This window comes from Zootoca vivipara, chromosome 4 (genome assembly GCF_963506605.1).
Source record: "Zootoca vivipara chromosome 4, rZooViv1.1, whole genome shotgun sequence".
Taxonomy (NCBI): domain Eukaryota; kingdom Metazoa; phylum Chordata; class Lepidosauria; order Squamata; family Lacertidae; genus Zootoca; species Zootoca vivipara.
The window spans coordinates 35,959,150-35,979,842 of record NC_083279.1 but is presented as its reverse complement, the minus strand read 5'-3'; the positions used below and the strand labels follow the sequence as shown (position 1 = coordinate 35,979,842).

General features: G+C 43.1%; 1 protein-coding gene across 3 annotated transcripts in view; it reads left to right on the top strand.

Moving 5' to 3' along the window:
* The window catches only part of ARHGAP6 (Rho GTPase activating protein 6), a 203,094-nt gene that overhangs the window by 62,307 nt on the left and 120,094 nt on the right, over positions 1-20,693 (top strand). The window contains exon 1 of one of the 3 annotated variants that reach the window (XM_035116653.2): positions 12,920-13,730. The exons of the other annotated variants lie outside the window; for them this stretch is intronic. Within the exon in view, the coding sequence (XP_034972544.2) occupies positions 13,641-13,730 (90 nt within the window). The 5' untranslated portion in view covers positions 12,920-13,640. Of the gene's footprint in view, positions 1-12,919; positions 13,731-20,693 lie in introns of those variants that run through there. 3 annotated transcript variants of the gene reach the window in all.

Sequence of the window (20,693 nt, the reverse complement as noted above, 5' to 3'; positions counted from 1 at the left end):
AGAGTGGTCCCTATTTATCTACTTGCACTTTTGATGTGCTTTCGAACTGCTAGGTGGACAGGAACTGGGACTGAGCAACAGGAGCTCACCCCATTGCAGGGATTCAAACCGCCGACCTTCTGATCAGCAAGCCCTAGACTCTGTGGTTTAACCCACAGCGCCACCTGGGTCCCTAAATTAGAGGCATAGACACCCCTTAATGAATAATCAAGCATAGTCTGAAACGGGGGGAGGGGGGAGCTAATCCCACCCTCCCTTAATAGCCCCTTTAATGTTTCACAAGAATGCCAAGATGAAAATGAGCACAATGTGATGAATTAGCAATAATCTAGAATTTTCTGCGTTGATATAAGCAAACATCTTTCCCCAGCCAATTACACAATGCATTAGAGGTAACTCTACAAAAATATAATTTTGTCACAAAATGAATGTCAGTATGGTACATTGTTGGATTTGGGATTAAATATCCAAATTACACTTGGATATTTAGTGCCTGGGAGTAATGAATTCACTCAGTGTCCTTATCCTTCATGGATGTGTTCATCTCTCAGCTTGCTTTCTTGACATCAGTAGAATTTGGAAGTACCATGGGAATCAAAGTATTACCTATATGTGGCAATAACAGTGTGATTGGCAACTGTGCTGTGCGTTTTGTTTTGTTTTTAATCAAATACAAGGTGCATGAATTATTATGAGGATTCCAGTTTGCAGGAAGGGAATGTTTTAATTTAAACCTTCATTGCCCACCTGCATTCTCTGTGTAATACACACAGAGAGAGCTATCAAGACTGCACACAGTACTGACATTGCATGCCAACATGAACAATAAGAATCTGCTATAAATCCTAATCTAAACATATAGATCACTATAAGCTGTCCATATGCCCAAATAGGTATCTAAACAAGACAGTTTTAAGTCATGCAGTCAAATGTAGAAGGGGCATTGAGATCTTCAGACCACTGAGCAGTGAATGGTGGATTCCCCCCCTCCTTCCATGCTGGCTGGGGATGATGTGGGAGTTGCAGTCCAAAACAACTGGGGGGGGGGCACTAGGTTGGTGAAGACTGATGTCCTTCGGCCACACTAGCTGATGTGCTAAATTAAATGTGGCCGAGATGCTGGAAGATTACATCATCTTTTTGGAATCACACTGCTCTTTTTCAGCAGATAGCCAAGCATGACTTGATTTGTTTTTATCTTTGCTGTCAACTTATTTACCCAAGTTGGTTGTAAATTTGCATAAGATTATTCTGTGAGTAAAGGCGTATAGGTGTCATTCCTCGCCCCTCTATATTCTAAGGTCTGTCTTAAGCAAACAAAGGCTCTGAAGCTTGTGGTGGTTTCTTGAAAAGAGAAGCACACTATGTAGGAGCTGAGTCTCTTTGGTGATTCCCACTGCTTAAGCGCCGGTAGCTCTGCAATATAACAAATGCCTTGCATATATGGTAGTTTCAAATGGGTAACTCATGACTTCCCCCCCTTCCCTCGGCAATCCTTTGTTGTGGAGAGAAACTATGAGACCTGGATTCAAAGTCTTGACCTGGCTGGTGCTCTCCAGATGTTTTTGATGACAACTCTCATCTGATGGGAATTTTTTATTTTGGTATGAGCTTTCGTGTGCATGCACACTTCTTCAGATACACTGTGTATCTGAAGAAGTGTGCATGCACACGAAAGCTCATACCAAAATAAAAACTTAGTTGGTCTTTAAGGTGCTACTGAAGGATTTTTTTTATTTTGCTTCGACTCAGACCAACACAGCTACCTACCTGTAACTAGAACTGATGGGAATTGTATTCCAAAACCACTGGAGGGCACCACATTGACAAAGGTTGCTTCAAACTGTGTTGGGATAAGGGAAGGGAAAGAATGCCACAGGCCCCATGTTTCCTGGAATGGGTAGAAAAAACAGTGGTCAACATAACTGGGGAAATGACACCTGGAGTTTACTTATGGAAAGACTGGGGAGGAAAGAGAAAATAACTCATGCACTTTGGCAAGGCTTTAAACAGGAACAGAAGGGGGCAGGTGGAGTTCAATAAACGACTTTTTCAAAGGTGAGCTCATAGGCTCATAGAGTTGGAAGGGAACACAGGGGTCATCTATTCCAACCCCCTGCAATGGAGAGTTGTCTCTTACTGCACAGTCCTGAGCTCACATGCCGCTGTAGACTCCGTCTCCATCACACCTTTGGCTGTGGAGTTGCTGCTGGATGACTTCTACATGGGGACAGAAAGCTGCTGTTCTCCTTATACTCTTCTGGGCAGGGTTGTGTGTTTGTGTGTGGTTGTTTTTATTCTCAACCCCTCTTCTCCCGAGTTCCTTTTCTGCTCTCAAATCTTCAGTTTGGAATCTCTTTGGTGGATTCTCCTCTGAAAAGCTCTCGTGCAATCTCTTTGGAGAAATCCTTTGTTGCCTGTACAGCGGTTAAGATCCCCACCCCCTAAAAATGATTGTGCTCCAGACATCCCACAGAGAGCTCTACTGCACAGAATAACACCAGTAGTCTCTACTGTAAAACATTTTCAGCAGCAGAGTGTGAAAGTCCTCTTAGAGACCTTTATTTGACTATGCAGTCTGATTCTATATAAGGCCGTTCCTGTTATACCTTCATATAGAACTTGTTTATGCAGGTGTTCTATAAATAAATACAGCTTAAACAACCTATGGTCTACCTAAAGCTGGAATTCTCACTTGCAGACATCTTCCAACAGATGCCGTTTCTGGTGGGGAGATACAAAACTTTATTGAAGAACTCAAAATGAGAAACCCAGCTCATTACATAGGATTATCCATGAAAGAAATCTCTCCCATTTTTATGTCCAAAAAACTGTCACACCAACCATGGTAACGCTAAGAACAAAGATCAGTATTTCTTATTCTTATTTAACTTGGTACATACTTTGCTATCACTTTGTCTTTTAGACTGTAATCCTGTGCAGTATCTTCTTACCTAGGAATAAGCACCGTTGAGTTCATTGGTACTTACTTTGATCAGACAGTGATAGCACACTCTTAAAGTCTTCAGGAATTAAGTTATGACAATAACACTTGAACTGGTGTGACTTTCTGGCACACCACTTCTACCCTGTCATATCAGCTTTCTCTACTGCGGTGGCAACAGCTTCTGTCTTCCACCGTGATGCAGGTTGCTACCTAATGTTAACATTACAAACATACAATTGAGTTATGTTATTAAAAAAAAAATCTATTTTGTAATTTTAAACCTGAAAATTCCAGTAACTCCTTCAACTCTCAAGCAAGTTCCTTTTAAGTCTGTTTAATAGGAAAATGCACAGAAAATTATTTGAGTGTATATTTCAATAGAGGGTTGTGACCCTCTGTAGGGAAGAAGTTACATTTCTTTTTCTTTTCCATTATTGTACATTGGGTTCTTTTTGTTTATTGTATTCCAAAACTGCCTTTCTTCTGATTTAACATGGGGAGTGTCTAAATTGAATCCTGGTGCTGACACATTAAGATTTTACAGCTTTTTTTCATCCATTCAATCTTGTCCCTATTTTCCTAACCAAGGGGACCAAACTGCACATGCACCAGGGGCCTGTCCAAAGTTGATTACAAGCTCAGCTGATTATTGACTTTTGTTCTTCTTCTAAAAATACGGAGTCATTTTGATTTCCCAAATCGGGGAAGCATAGGAATAATGTAATAAGCATTCCAATCTGGCTTCAGTTTTGAGATGTGAGTGAATAACCAGTGTTTTAGCCATGTGCGCCGTGAGCTCTGTTCTGTCGCTGATTTCCTCCCCTTTGCCATTTAGTTTAAGTCTGTCTCACTACACAATTGTCATGCTGAAGTTTAGACTGCATTAAGTGTTGTCACGTGACTGCTGGGGCACTTGCACAACTGCCTTGCCAATACAAATGCAGGAAGACGATTAGCAAAACACTCTACCTGTGGCTTGCATTGTGCTTCTGAAATGTTAAGTGCTGGTTGTAATGTGCTGCCAGGAGCTCCTAGATGGGGATCAGTCGCTGAAAAATAAGAAAAGCCCACATTTGTTGACTTCTAACACTTCACTTTCATTTGAGTTTTCCATGTTTGGGGAGGGGCATTTTACACACATAGATACCCACAGTGAATGTTATGTGGGAGAAACCATCACGTCTCCACACTGGTGGTCTGTTAATTTTTAGCCATCCCTCCACGAACTTTTAAGAGAAGAGTACTGGTGAGTTTGATGAAATAATTTTCCCAAATGGAGGAAAAACAAACAAACAGAAATGTACTGAATGTGTTTAGATTTCAGTTTAAGGCTGACTTAATTTTCTTTTGACAAAGAAAAGCACTTTCTTGAATGAAATAGATACTGTGTGTATTTACCTGAGGCTTGTAGAAATAGCTTTTATGATTGGGCTGGCTCCGTAAACCCCAAGATGTCTGGCTCAGCAAACTTTAAATATGAAGACGTCTGCAAATGTGGGACAGCAGCTTAATCTGTTCTAGGGCTAGGCCATCCAGCTATCTTGCCCTGCAAAAATAGAAAGAGAGAAGCATTTTTCCCCCTGGAAAGAAGTGTCATAGAAAGTGATTTGCTTTTTTTAGGATTTAGAGAAAGCTCCTTCCTTTGAAACTCATCGATATTTAAATCCTAGTCCAAAACAGATTGTGTAAACAAGAAGCAATATAAAAAGTGTTCAGCTAAAATGTAGCTTCAGGATGTCTGTTGTCCATCCACTTCTGAAGCATCTGGGACTTTAGAACTTGTCTTTAAAATATATTTCACGTAATGATGGTACCTATTCTGCACTTTCCCTATGGCTGTTTAAGTAGTTTCTCTTTAAACACTTTTTCTAATTGCATGGATAAGTGACCTTGCTTGTGGAGCATGCTATATGTTGACAGAGTGCATTACTTCATTTTGCCTCGTTGGCAACTTGAGATCTTAAGAAAACAATACTGAGGTTACTCTCATTCTGCTATCCTTGGAATGTTGCTTGGATTTTAATTTAACTCTGTCGCTGCATGGGACCCACACTGAGAGTTGCTTTTCCAAAGGCAGTAGAAATAAAACGCCTGAAATCAGGAAAGCAAAACTACTGCCACTTTTTACTTTCCCCACCAATAAAAGGTCTTGCAGCACTTAAGTTTTTGCATTACTAATTACATATTTTAGGACCACTAGAAGAATAAATGAGAAAGTAAATGGCCTCCTTTCCTTGCAACATCTTGCAGCTGTTCTGCAGAGCAGCTTCAGTGACTGAATGTAAGCTTCATTTAATTTTTCTTTTAAAGGCACAGCTCTCAGGATTCAGTCTGGCAATCTATCTGTGTTCTGGCTTTGCTTGAGTACTCAAATTATTGTTCCCAAAACTTTCCCTTGAGACTATTATTCAGAGGAAGAGGGCAAGGGAAGCGAAGGAATCAAAGCCAGTGGGAGCTAGATTCCTGCTCATGCTTATCTGTGGCCAGTGTTTTTAACTCTTCGCAGTTTATATTTAGTTCTATAAGCTCATTTGCCAACAGTGATGACTGTAGTCAAAAAGCCATGTTTTCCCATGTTTTCAGTAAAATAGTTTCTTTGAACATTAGCTCACTGAAGTAACTTTGACACAATTCAGTTTAACTACAGTACTTTTCATTGCAACCCCTATACATGTATGTCTACTGAAAAGCAAGTCCCATTCAATTCAACTGGACTTTCTCCCAGGGAAGTAGATATAGGTTTACAATTATTCTAACTTTGACTTGTACAGAGGATGTTCCTGGTAGATTATGCAAGTTTTGAATAATTAAGATAATGTGAAGCCCACTGCACAGAGTTTGGAGTTACGTTGCTCATTAAACAATGAGATCATGTCTAAGGATTGGGACAAGAAATGACACGTAACTTGGTCCTTACTTAATTATTCTTAAGTATGAGGATCAAACCTATCCATTCTTAAGGAAATCAGCCCTGAGTGCTCACTGGAAGGACAGATCTTTAAGCTGAGGCTCCAATACTTTCGCCACCTCATGAGAAGAGAAGACTCCCTGGAAAAGACCCTGATGTTGGGAAAGATGGAGGGCACAAGAAGAAGGGGACGGCAGAGGACGAGATGGCTGGACAGTGTTCTCGAAGCTACGAACATGAGTCTGACCAAACTGCGGGAGGCAGTGCAAGACAAGAGGAGTGCCTGGCACGCTCTGGTCCATGGGGTCACGAAGAGTCGGACACGACTAAACGACTAAACAACAAACAACAACATGGGAGAATGAAAGGTGAGGTTGACATGGCTAACTTCTAAGAAAGTACTCATGATGTTACCGTTGATCTCGCTGCTTTGTGATGTATTTGATGCTGGATGATGTAGTTTTCTACAAAGCAGAAGATTGCCTTAATTTAAAGCCTCATGTCATCCAGAAGTTCAGTCACTAGTCTAGGCACCAGGGCTGGCCTATTTGGGTGCCTGAGGAGAACCACAAAATGTGAAGATCCTCATTGAGAACAAGGGTGGGAGGAGACCATCAGCGCCTCCTGTGCACCAAGAGGCTGCTGTGGAGGTGGCTGGGGGGAAGCTGCTGAGGATACGACAGATCCATCAGCCTTCAAGGAGCATGTTGCAGCTATTGCTGCTACTGCAGCAGTGGCAGCAACATTGGGCAATGCATTCCTTGGAGGCTAGATCTGCTGCCCTTTGTATTCCTGTTGCCTGATGGGTGGGCCAGCCCTGCTAAACACCAGACCATAGATGCTCTAGCGATTTGACACCTCTGCTCTCAGGATATGTTTGTTTAATGTAACCTTGCATAAGCTTTCCATGACCAATGTGTCAGCCATCACTTTATTTTACTTGTTTATTTACATAACATTTTAAATCCGCCCTTTTATCAAATCAGATTTCAGGGTGGTATACAACAAATATAAACTACGAAACAAGAGAACACCACCATCATAAATGCCTGAGAAAATAAAAATATTTCAACACCTGGCATAGAAGGACTAGTGAAATAAATGCTAGTCGTGCTTCCTTAGTGAGGGCATTCTAAAGCTGGGCTGCCATGACTGAAAAGGTCATCTCCTTTGTTATTACATAACACACTTTTGATAAGGAAGGCACATGAGACCAGGGCCTTGGCAGAGAGGCTAGCATGGACTGAGGAGTTTCTTCAGCAATTTGGGTCCAAAGCTGTTTAATTAGGGTTCTAAAGTTAAGTATCATCAGCATCTTGAGTTGGACCCAAAAGCAAATGTGTAACCAATGCAGTTTTCTTAAAATTGCAGCTATACGAATGAATCTGACAATACCAGTTAAAAATTAAATTCTGGGAGCTGAGTTCTGCATGATTTGGCGTTTCTGTGTTCTCCTCAAGAGCAGCATCACACAAAAAAACGTTACAGTAATCCAGCTAGGAAGATACCAGAAAATGAATGGCTGTGGCTAGACTACCCTTGTCCAGGAGGAGCTGCTTCTAACAAAGCAGCTAAAGTGCTCACTTGCATTCCTTCTTCACTATTGACACATCTGCCTCTCCTCTTACTCCTTTCAACCAAAATTCATGGGTTACTTGCAACCATTAGGAACTGTTCTGGATGTCTTCTACGTGCAGTCTGCAGCTCAGAAGGATTAGCATGTCATTCTCCATTCAGAGTGTAGCTGCAAGCTATATTTGTACAATACTTTTCTTCTTGGGAAATTGGTTTTGTTTATACATTCCTTTAGTGGAAGCAGCTTTTGTTATTTTACAAATGGAAGGATCATAGCTGAGTGGGAAAATAGCAGAACCGATTTTTATATACAGTGGAACCTCAGTTTATGAACACCTTGGTTTATAAATTTTCGGTTTACGAATGCCGCGGACCCATCTGGAACGGATCAATTCACTTTCCATTACTTTCAATGGGAAAGTTCACTTCAGTTTATGAACGCTTCAGTTTATGAACAGACTTCCGGAACCAATTGTGTTCATAAACCGAGGTACCACTGTATTTCAAAATGGTTACTATTTGTTACTTACATTAGAATGTTAAGTTTTCAAAGGACGCAACAACATTTTTGTGTATTTGTCATCCAAATAATGTGAAGGGACCCACCGTTATTTCCATTTAGCAGATGGGGAACTGAGGCCGATGTTAGACATCAACTTGCTTAGGGCAACACTGTGTGCGCTGCATCCCCTGTATAAATCTATCACCTGCCTGAAATTACCTCAGCGTCTCATGCAAATAAGGTCATTTGACTACTCAAAAAGCTGAACAATTATAGATAAAAGTTAAGTTTGGAATGCCTAGATTCTATTGCACCATGCTGCTCCTTGCATTACATTTCATTTCTTGACTGTGACAATGTGCTTATGTGTATCTGTTTATATTAAAGGCGATGTCCAATGTTACCGTAGTCACGTTCAGAGTTGGATCATATGCCATTGAGAAATACCAAAACAACAAAAGCTACTGTAAATGGTATGTTAGGAGTCTTCTTCCTTCTTCTTTGGCGATCACTCGTAGCCGAATAAGATTGTCTTCCATGAGCAGGGTCTTAACAGTGAGTCTGTAAGTGACTGTGGAGGTCGGTTCTGGATCCGCATGCCCTTCCACAGTGGGGACACAGGTTTCTGGGTGGGAGTTGATCAAAGTGAGAGTTTGCCGAATGTGCCTTCCTCTTAGCACGTTTTCTCCTTTCGTCCTGAGTTTGAGCGTCTTCAAACATCATGACACCTTTGGTAAAGGCTGTTCTCCAATTGGAGTGCTTGCAGGCCAGTATTTCCCAGTTGTCGGTGTTTATACTACATTTTTAAAGATTTGCCTTGAGAGAGTCTTTAAACCTCTTTTGTTGACCACCAGAATTACGCTTTTCATTTTTAAGTTCAGAGTAGAGTAGTTGCTTTGGAAGATGATAATCAGGCACAACATGACCAGTCCAACGAATGTAAATGGTATGTAAGGAGTAGTACCCTATTCCCCATGCGTAGGGCAGATACTACCTGGTTTTTCCACAGTTCTGTAGTAGCTGAATTCATATTGCCATCTTAATGTAGCAGCAATGATCACATGCCTAGGAGTAAACCCCACTGAGTACAGTGGGGCTTACTTCTAAGTAAATATTAATAGAATTGTGGAATGAATCACATTTAAATGTATTTATGTACAGTAAACATGTTCTTGTATCAATTTATCTCTTCTTTTTTTAAAAAAAAATGTTTTTTGATTCTTACTTCTCTTTTTAGTGAAGAAGCATGTCTTTTTAGATAGTTTGCAAGTTTGGCCTCTTTGGGGTAGTGTGTATATATAAAGGTAAAGGGTAAAGGGACCCCTGACCATTAGGTCCAGTCGTGACCGACTCTGGGGTTGCGCGCTCATCTCGCATTATTGGCCGAGGGAGCCGGCGTATAGCTTCCAGGTCATGTGGCCAGCATGACAAAGCCGCTTCTGGCAAACCAGAGCAGCACATGGAAACGCCGTTTACCTTCCCGCTGTAGCGGTTCTTATTTATCTACTTGCATTTTGACGTGCTTTCGAACTGCTAGGTTGGCAGGAGCTGGGACCAAGCAACGGGAGCTCACCCCGTCACAGGGATTCGAACCGCCAACCTTCTGATCAGCAAGCTCTAGGCTCTGTGGTTTAACCACAGCGCCACCTGGGTCCCTAAGTGTGTATATATATATATATAGTGCTTAATAGGATTGTAAAACACAGTACAGTACAGTACCATACAATATGATCTAATTTATCATGATATTGTAATGGCATGTTAGAGAAAAGTTGAAAACACTAAATACGTAATTCTTTGGTTCAAAGATGAAGGTGGTTTAAAAGTTAATGCTTTTTTTTAAAAGTACAGTAACATCTTATAGCATAGTGCAGGCTTAGAAACACCTAGCTACTTTGATAATTAGTCATATTACCACTCAGAACAGAAACCAGTAGGTGGGTTTTACAGTGGTCCTATGCCAGAATTATTGTCTTAAGACAGCATGAATGTAGTCAGAACTGAGGCAGAAGAATTCACTATGCTGGCAATTGCAGTTTTCTTCCTTCTTTTTAGAAGCTGTAATTTCTAATCCTTAAGTATCATTTTTGAATGATTTAAGCTCACAAACCAGTGTATTGGAATCATACAAAGCACATTTTAATAAGCTAGGTTGTTAACTAACTGCAGAATGATGGGTGGGAAAGGTGAAACGTTATTCATTTGCTGATATATTTCAAATTCTATTTGGGGACTAGTTTTGTTAGTTAGAGCCCAGGATGTCTAAGAATAAATCAGAAGCAGGAAATTGTCATTATTGAATATAAACACTAAATCCAGTAGGTCAGAAAATGTTCCAGATGAAAGCATCATTTTCCAATAAATGCGAACATTTGTTCCAAACAGATTTTGGAAACCTTCCGCAGAAAAATATAAGCGCAAACCTTAGTTATGATGCTTCAAAAATTCGCAGGCCTGGATTTTAGAAGGAATGATTGTGCATGATATAGAGGAGATAGAGGGAGGTTTTTCTACATCTAGAACTCAGGGAGCAGGGCATTCAGTGAAGCTGAATGTTGCAAAATTCAAGACAGACAAAAGAAAAACTTATTTGCACAGCACATAATTGTACTGTGCAATTTGTTCCTATACAATATAGTGATGACCATCAATTTGGATGGCTTTAAAAGGGGACTAGACAACTTATTGTAGGAGACTAGCACTCTGTTCTACCTCCACTTTCAGAGGCAATTGAATACCAGTTGTTTGGTATATCTATCACAAATGGTCAGAATGGCAGTGCATTGATGTACTGTTCCTATGTGATGACTTTTCTTCTTCTATACAGACTTTTTTCTTTATAGCTGTGGCGCTTTCTCTTTATGGGAGTTATAGTTAAATGGAGCTTCTACACCTACATACTAAGCACTGGGAAGGAGATGATAGATTGGAGAGACTGTTTGTTTGCTTGTTTGTCTGTTTTAATACACCCCTTGATTTAATACACCCCTTGATTGTTGTTGCTGGTTGTTTTTTTTTTAAAAAAAACAACTTGCAAAAGCAGTTTACAAAATATTAAACAGCAAAGTAAAGGGGGGCGGATACAACCATACTGTCACATTCGTGGTCTGCTTGGCAACAGCAGGCTAGCCACTGTTCAGAATAAGATGCTGTGCTTCATGGGCCTCCTGCCCAGATTCTGTGCTGGTCTTGATTTTGGAACTTCATACCAAGCTATTTTTTTTATTCCATTTGCAGACTGCATGTCAGTTCATAGCACATCACGAAAACAATAAAATACTCATCAATCGTTACTTGACCAGTTTCATAAATTAAAAGCCGAAGGTTTAAAATTCACAGTAATGGTACTGTGGCAGATGTCCAAACCATGGATCCAGCCCAAAACAGCAGCATGTCACAACAGCCTGGGTGCATACGTGTGTTCTAAGTTTATGACAAAAACTCAACGCAGTTGGTGATCATTGTACCTCTAGCGTAGTAGTCTCCAGCCTTTGTACAGACCAGGCCCCTACCTTTAACCCAAACATGTATTTTGGGACCCGTTTCTTATTTATTTTTGCCTTATATCTGTCTGGCAGTAGTGCTGCTTTTGTGACCTACCTTAAACCAGAGACTGTGGCCTAGTAGCAGCTCCTGACCCACCAGTTGAAGACCAATGATCTAGGGCAGGGCTTCCCAAACTTGTTTCTCCAGCTGTTTTTGGACTACAGTACAACCCCTATCATCCCTAGCTAGACCTCAGGGTTTGGTGCAGGAGATAGCAGGAGACTATCATGCTATCCGTGCCTTCAAGTACTTGGGCCCTAAGCCGCTGCTCTGTATCTGGAAATACACGTTTGATTAAAGTCTGCTCTGCCTGCCTATTCATAATAGTTGGCTTGCCTTCTCCCGATGATTTCTGACACCTTTGTATGTCTGTTTTGTATTTTCAGTTCACTAGTGATGGCAAGACAAAGAAAACGGGCACCTCTTAGCTTAGTAGACAGAGCTGGTGTGCTGACTGCCCCTTCACTTGCTTCCATTTCGAATGGAACCCAGGGCCTAAGCTACCGTCTCCTTTTCTAGCCTGGGCCCTTCTCCAGGGCTCTGGTGCTTCACCCAGGCACAAAGGGATTGGCTTTCTTGATCACCTGTCTTCTGGGGCAAAACTATCCTTAGAATAATAGAATTGTGGAGTTGGAAGTGACCATGAGGGTCATCTTGTTCAACCCCCTGCAATGCAGAAAACTTTTTGACCCTTGTGGGGCTCAAACCCAAAGCCCTGAGATTAAGTTGTTGAAAAGCTTTGGCTGTCAAAGGCACAAAGTTGTATCCAAACAGTCACAGCACCCTTGGGGACATCCAGTCTGTCTGTGTTAACTATGATCAAGTGTGGAAAGGACTCGTAGGCCTCAGTGGTGGCATCTGAAGAAAAAACAAAATCCTGGAGCACAGAAGAGGCAAAGTATATTGCTAGGTGGCAGGGGTGCCAACTTTTTAGGGGGAGGGGGGGCAGGTAAGCCGCACCCTGCATAATCAATAACAAGATGTGTGCATACATTACACAACATTCAAATGGCAATTCAACTTTGGGGACCATCATCTTTGGGGAGCAACCCTGCCCCCCCTCAAATATTTGAAGGGACCTCGCCCCCTAGGAGGGACCCAGGTGGCGCTGTGCTTAAACCACTGAACCTAGGGCTTGCTGATCAGAAGGTCGGCGGTTCGAATCCCTGCAACGGGGTGAGTTCCCATTGCTTGGTCCCAGCTCCTGCCAACCTAGCAGTTCGAAAGCACGTCAAAATGCAAGTAAATAGGAACCGCTACAGCGGGAAGGTAAACGGCGTTTCCATGTGCTGCTCTGGTTTGCCAGAAGCGGCTTTGTCATGCTGGCCACATGACCTGGAAGCTATACGCCGGCTCCCTCAATAATGCGAGATGAGCGTGCAACCCCAGAGTCGGTCACGACTGGACCTAATGGTCAGGGGTCCCTTTACCTTACCGCCCCCTAGGAGTCGGCTCCTGTTCTAGGTGGGCAAGTTGTGTCCAACACGGCAAGATCTCTGAAACAAAAATAGCACTGTGACAGGAGCCCATGGGGGTAGGGGTGTGTGTGTGCGTTTTCCTTCTTTGGGGTGCATGTGGCGGCACCCATGGTGGGCCTGCAAGTGGGAAGGAGGGCAGCGGCAGTTGGGTGCCACCAGTGAGAGGGCTCTGCCGTCGTTTTAGAAGACAGACACGGCATATTCATATACTGTACAGACTTACAGAGAGGCATCCTCTTTGCCTTAAGGGTGGAGCCGCTGCCTCCGCCTTGTCAACGAGGGCGACCGAAAGGCAGCTCTTCCCTTTGCCGAGCAGAGGGCGGTTTACGAGCGCCCCCCCCTCTCCTCCTCGCCCCATTTTCTCCTCTCTCTCACAACTCGACTGGTCCCAGCCAAGCGCCGCTGGGAGGGCGGGATGCCGCGGCCCCGCCCCGAGGAGGCGGCAACCTCGCCTGCCGCGGCTCTGGCTTAATCCCCGTCGTGGATCCGCGGGGCTGAAGCGGCGGCGGGGAAAGTGGTTTGCGAGGGTGATGCTGCGCCGCTGGCTTCCGCGGGAGGCGGAGGAGCGGCTGCCGCCTCTGGGACGCCTTTGAGCGTGTTTGAGGAGGAGGGATTGTGAGAAAGGCAGACACAGCACACACGCGCGCGCGCGCCAAGCAGGGTCGAGGGAGAGTCCCGCCAGCCATGCTGCAGCGCCGGGGCGACCTGGGAGGCTCCCCTCCGGCCTTGGCGGGGGCCCCCGTATTGAACGTGAAGCCCTGCCTCTACTACGCGGTGAGTGCCTTCGCCTTTCTCGACGGGCTGCCGGGAGCGGGAGAAGGGGGCGAGGTGTCCAAAGGAGTCAGCGCCTCGAGGGGAAGGGAAGCGGGGATTCAAGAGCGCCTGGCCAGCTCCCCTCGGAGAAGCCGCGCTTCTGAGGTGCTCCGGGTGTGGAGCGGGGCGTGTATGTGTGTGCGCGCAAAGTCACGGAGACGGTGCAGCCTGGAAGAAGCGCGGAGTTTAATTTGTGCCGCGGTCCCCCCCCCCCCGGGTCCAATCCTCTCCGCCCGCCGACGTGGTTCCTGCGCCAGTGTCAAGGGGGGCTCCTCTGCTCCGCGCGCTCACCTGCAAGTTGACTAGAGCGGGCATGGCGCAGAGAGCTTGCCCTTCACAGACTGGCTCGTCCGTGTAACATGCATGGTTAGCATGGCTTCTGGGTGGGTCGTCCAGATTGGAGTCATCCTGCTGACTTTCGTTGTAGAAACTGAAACATCCCAGCTCCAGGTATTGGTGGTTGGGCAGGGTAGGGCTTTTGGAGACAGGAACAAAAGTCAAAAGCCAAACATCTCGCACATGCGTAGTGGCTCTACATTTTGCAAGCGTACTATTTTTATTATTATTTATTTTTGGGGACGGGGTGGGGTTCCTGTACTTGTTGCTAGTCCTTTTTCCCACCACCGGTCGCTGGGATTGAATCTGGCATTATAGCATATGCTCCTATGCTGAACTTCAGTTCCTTCCCTGCACTACCGCATGCATCCAAGTGCTGATGGTATAAAACTGTGGTTGTTGACCAGATCTCCTGCCACATGATTCTCTATTCGAGGAAACTTTATTCTGGAAAGGTTGTCAAATAGTTGGAGGTGAAGATGGGTTATGTGTGTATGAGGTGTGTGTGTGTGTGTGTGTGTGTAATTGCTGTACCTCAGGCATGTCAAACCTGCGGCCCTCCAGATGTTTTGGCCTACAACTCCCATGATCCCTAGCTAGCAGGACCAGTGGTTGGGGAAGATGGGAATTGTAGTCCAAAACATCTGGAGGGCCGCAGGTTTGACATGCCTGCTGTACCTGGTGTTTGCAAAAAATAGGAGTGCCCATTGCCACTGTGCTGTTAGTGTCTTAGGAGGACCCCCTGGGCACTCAACCCCTGACCAGTTGCTGCTGAGGTGCTGCAGAAGCCTGTGGGAGGTTTGGGCTCCTTGGCTGGGTGCATGCTCTCTGCCTTGCATATCAACACCTTGTTCTGCTCAGACAAGGTCTGGTGGTACAGGACAGCTGTTGCTTGCATGCCAAGGCAATTGGAAAAGTGAGTACTGTAGTGCTTGGTTTAGAAGAACAAGTGCTACTGTCTACAGTTGCTTACCTGTCCTCTTGTTCTGGGCGATGAAACTGTGGGGACCAGATCTTGCTCAGGGCAAGAGTGCAGATAAGAAACTCAGCAAGGTGGCAGCTCACTATCTGGGCACCAACAAGCCTCTCTAGAGAGAGCTTACAAGCCAAGAGGAGGCAGCAGCTGCACATTACAAAAGCAGCCACTGCTGCCTGCCCCCCCCCCGGATTTCCGTAGGATTTGGTGATGGTTGGGGGCCTAGTGATGCTGCCCAGAGAGAGAAGCCTCTGCCCACTCACTTGCTTCCTTTCTCTGGTAGACAATTTAGGAAGGATTTCACTCACTGTTCTATGTGAAGGTGCAGAGAAGAGAGGGAGAGGTTAGGGGAGTTGCTATCTTGACTCACCTGAATGACAGTGCTGTTCCCATGGCATGTATTGGGGGAGAGAGACAGCAAAAAGAGCTCTGTAGGCAGTGCAGATGTTCCAATCCACCCCACCACCACCTTGCCCCATGCAGAGAGAGAAACTGAGGCAGCTGACCACCTCCACCCCCTTCCTCTCTTTTGGCAGAGTTGAGCTGTCTGGTAGGTGAGGAAAACGCCCCTACTTAAGGCAAGCAGCTTGCCCTTTCAGTGCAGTGCCACTGTTGCTTGGCTGAAATTGTGTCATTTAGTTTGTTTGGCCTAGAATTTTATTTCATTCAATAGTTGTTGGGGTTTTTTTGGTTTTTAAAATAAGTATAGAGGAATAATTCCTGCTGGAATAGTGCACACTTACATGTCTATAGCTGGACCTGCGTAAAGCTAAAGTGGTTGATTTTGGATGTTCTTTGTAGAAAAAGAGTTACTATATCTCAAAGTTTGTGATGTCCCAAGTGCTGTGTGTAATGTGATTGGAACTTGTGATCTAGTGAATCGTATTGCCCTTAATCTTGGGGCAAAACCCTATCTAACATGGATTCATGGGGCAAAGTGGAGCCTTTTTCCTGTGAGTTTCCTTGTGCAAAAATGAAATTATGGTGGTCTGCTTCAGAAAAAAACAACAGATGACTGATCTGTTTCACACGTTGAAACTGCTATATAATATTACAAACACAAAATATAGCATATGCTAAAAATAATCTATATGAGGGATCTAGAGTATTGGAGTTGTACGATGAAACACATGGCAATATTTCAAATATTAAACGCTTCAACCTTTCAGTGCTTCCAATGCGCGACAGTAACAGTTTAATTGAATCCTGACTGGTGAACCAAGACATTGCTACATAATGTGTTTCAAATGTAAGTATGAGATTTCAAGCGCAGAGTTACACAGAGACTGTTCTTTTCTCATCTCACTGCATTGGGAGAAGAATCACTTGTACTTGAAAGTATTGTAAGAAAGGAGTTAACTTTAACCTTTTCATTTCTTAATCTTCTTATGTGATAAGATTGCATTATATTTACAGCGGTACCTTGGGTTAAGAACTTAATTCGTTTTGGAGGTCCGTTCTTAACCTGAAACTGTTCTTAACCTGAGGTACCACTTTAGCTAATGGAGCCTCCCACTGCCACTGCGCTGCCACTGTGCAATTTCTGTTCTCATCCTGAAGCAAAGTTCTTAACCTGGGGTACTATTTCTGGGTTAGTGGAGTCTGTAACCTGAAGCGTTTGTAACCTGAGGTACACTGTATGTCTTAAAGTTGAGAAGCTGAGAAACTGCTTCCTTTTTGCTACCCTACTTCGCAGTTGTAGCTGAGGTTTTTTTAAAAAGCTTTACTCCCTTATCTCTGCATAGTTTGTTCCCTGTAGCCATGTGTAAATATCAAAGCAATTTTAAAACATGTAAGACATGCTGTTGCTATTTCTGCTGGTGTAATTGTACAAAATGTCACTTGAAGAAAAACTTCTGCTTTTTAAAACCAGTATTGGAATTCAGCTGTTAGGTGGATATTTAATTTGACCTCGTAAGTGGAAGACAGATGTTGTAACACTGTGTAACTGCTCCAGCAGTACTTGAGCATGTGGTTTCTTGTCTTCATGCTGCTCTTGTAGACAGATTCTGATGTAATGTTTCTCCAGCCATAAAATTAATATTGGGATAAGTACGGACGTAAGACATTACTCTAGAATATACAATCCACTTGGCTATTGCATTTCAGAGAAACATTTTCCTTTTACATGTATTGCTCAACAGGTTTTCTTCTGTGGGGAGTTTGGTAAGCCTGAATATACCCATAGTTAACCCGTTAAAAGTTTAGCGAAGTACAGCTTTGGTAACAGGAAGGTAAAGAAAACTTGTCAGTTCTACACATTGTTCATTCTTGTGATATTCTGTAGACCTGGTCTCTGATATGTTTAGTTATCTTTTAAGTTGTGCACCAACAGGTTTTCTGCTGGTGTAATTGTACAAAATGTCACTTGAAGAAAAACAGGTTTTCTTCTGTGGGGAGTTTGGTAAGCCTGAATATACCCATAGTTAACCCGTTAAAAGTTTAGCGAAGTACAGCTTTGGTAACAGGAAGGTAAAGAAAACTTGTCAGTTCTACACATTGTTCATTCTTGTGATATTCTGTAGACCTGGTCTCTGATATGTTTAGTTATCTTTTAAGTTGTGCACCAAGTTACATTATTGACGAGTCCTAATCATCACTTCCTGTAGATTTCAGAGAGGCATAATTTAGTATACAGAATTCTGTCTTGGACACCACACTTAAAGTGCACCCTATTACTTGTTAAAGTTAGCTGTGTTAGGAATCAAAATGTGAGGAATATATTCTTAATAAATAGGTATGCCTAGTTCTATGTTGGCTTGTGATCAACATGTTTATTTTGTAGAAGGTATACCGTAGTTCAGTACTTCTAAAAATGTGAAATATTGAAATCCACTTAATTTAGGGTTGCTGCTACAATCAGTTAATGCTTTGTCACTTGTTTCTTGATCTTGTTTATGAAGAGTGTTTCCATTCCTATTGACTGAGCAAACTAGCACCATTTTCTTAAATAAACGGCATGTTTACATGTCTCTTCTAATGTGGCAATTATATCACTGTGTTAAGCATGTTCCTTGGGAAGTCTAATCCTTTCTTGCAGGATAATTTAGTTTCTGAAGCATGTATTGCAACAGTGTTACAAAATATTAAGTAGTTAAATCCCCCCCCCCAATAAAAGGAAATGTGCAGAGGAAATGTCAATTACAAACTTGTCGGTGAGTATGCCTTGTGGTTGAGTGAGAAACTATATACCAGTAGATGTTTTAATGACATTAACTTGTTAGGTTGACTTTGTGTAGTTTGACAACTATCAAGATCAAATGTGTTAAGTTTTCTAAGGAGTGTTCTGTGCATTAGATATCTATCATATCGATTTAAGTCATGATGGTGAAATGCTGGTCTTACTGGTCATTGCTTGATCATATATTCATTTAGAGTAGTGAATTTACTGGCTTCAGTAGGAATGTTTTCTCTAAAATATGAAAGCCAAAGGCGAGTTGTGAGGAGATTTCCACTTGAAACCAGGGAATCCTGAGGAACAGTGCTATTGGGGGAGGGGACCAATAGCAGGAAGCCTGTTAACTTTTGCACTGCAGGGCTAACAGCAGGTAGGGGAAAGAAAATGAACAGAATGATGTCCCTGAATATATTTACTCCAGTATACTCAGGTATACTCCAGTATACCTGAAGGAGCGTCTCCACCCCCATCGTTCTGCCCAGACACTGAGGTCCAGTACCGAGGGCCTTCTGGCGGTTCCCTCATTGCGAGAAGCCAAGTTGCAGGGAACCAGGTAGAGGGCCTTCTCGGTGGTGGCGCCCGCCCTGTGGAACGCCCTCCCATCAGATGTCAAAGAGAAAAACAGCTACCAGATCTTTAGAAGACATCTGAAGGCAGCCCTGTTTAGGGAGGCTTTTAATGTTTAATAGATTATTTTATTTCATTTTTCTGTTGGAAGCCGCCCAGAGTGGCTGGGGAAACCCAGCCAGATGGGTGGGGTATAAATTATTATTATTATTATTAGGGAAACTTGATGTGGTGGAAAGAACCTATTTGAAAGTGCATGGTTATTTCTGAATATGAATGCCGTAGGAAGGATAAGAAAGGGCATACTGTATTGTGTAAAAGATATGTGTTTAGTGTGCATAAAACACCATGTTTATGTGTATTATGTACGAAACTTGCAGAATGTCTGTTTTGCAGAGAACTGTAGCGAGTGCAAAAAGCTGCTTTTGCAGTTAAAGCTGCAATAAGAGGGTGGAATCTTTGTTTTAGCTTTGTTTGTGTTAATTGATGTCTCATCTCTGCTAGACTGGGTCTGGGTCTCACCAGCTGCCAGCACAGGTGCTTTCTCTCTATTACAGCAAAGAGGGCACAGAATCCAGAAAGCAGGACAAACTCCTCCACAGAATCGCTATGAGTGATGATACCAGACCCCAAGAATAATTTAGTACTGGAGATGTACTACCACCCCCCTGATGTCAAGATGGAAAATGAAATCAAATAGGTATCTAAGAGTGCAAGTGTGCTAGCGATAGCTTACTTCAGTTACCCCCACATAGTCTAGGTAAATAAATGTTCGAGTCGTGACAAAGTAGTTAAATTTTTAGATTCCCTAAACGACATTTGGTCATTAAAGTAACTGGTGGTGAAGATTGCAAAGTTACTGGAGGCCAAGAGGATTCCAGCATGGTCAATGAATCAAGTTCAGTATTGGAGGCAAGAAGACTTCCTTCAGAAAATTCTTGGCATCTGTCCTCACTGTGCATAGCTGCCAAGTACCCTGTTTTCCCTGGAAAACCCCCATATTTTCTTACTGTTTCCCACAGGTGTCCCGAATGGCAAAATACCCTGTATTCCCCCAGATTACTGAGTGCCTGCCGGCGGCCATGTTCTTCTGGTGCCATGCCAGCACCGGAAGTCACTTCTATGCACTTTCGGACATGCGTAGAAGCGACCTCCGGTGCCGCGCCGCTGCTGATCCCAGATTTTTCAATCTGGAACTTGGCACCTATGTCACTGTGTAAAATACAGTATAGGGCAGATCTCCATACCTGAACATCAGTTAGTCTCTGTGAGAACAGGTTGCCAAACTAAATGGGCCTTTGATCAGTTCAGCAAGACCTTCTTATGTTCTTAAATTGTCTCACAACAAAACTATTTCTTGACCAGGTTATGTAGTATTTTATGCATAACAAATCTTTTCAAACAATAAAGCCTTTCTAATAAACATGGTGGCTTGTGTTCAGTGGCCTTAAGGAAGTGTTGGTGCCTAAAATTCCATTGGGGAGATGTTCTGCCTGATCTATGCTAATTGGTCTTTAGAAAAAGAACATTAACTGTATTGCTCTTCAGAACTTTTATCAGCAGTGTGCAGTGGAAAGGATTTCCTGCATTTATTTGTGTGCTAAATTCAGTGCTTCTAATACAAGCATTTAGACCTCAGCGGTTCCCATATTTCATGAGTGGGTACAAATACCAGTAAATAAATGAGGAAAGAAAAAAATGTTCCTTTTTGACAGCTAATGTTCTGACTTCTGAGGTAGTAGATGTATATAAAAGACGTGAAGCTGCTGTTGCAAATAACTGAGTGTTCCCTTCTGTGATTCTAGCAAGACTTGCTTCACATTTTGGTGCCATTGCATTGAATATTTTCCAGTTAGTGGTAGCTAAC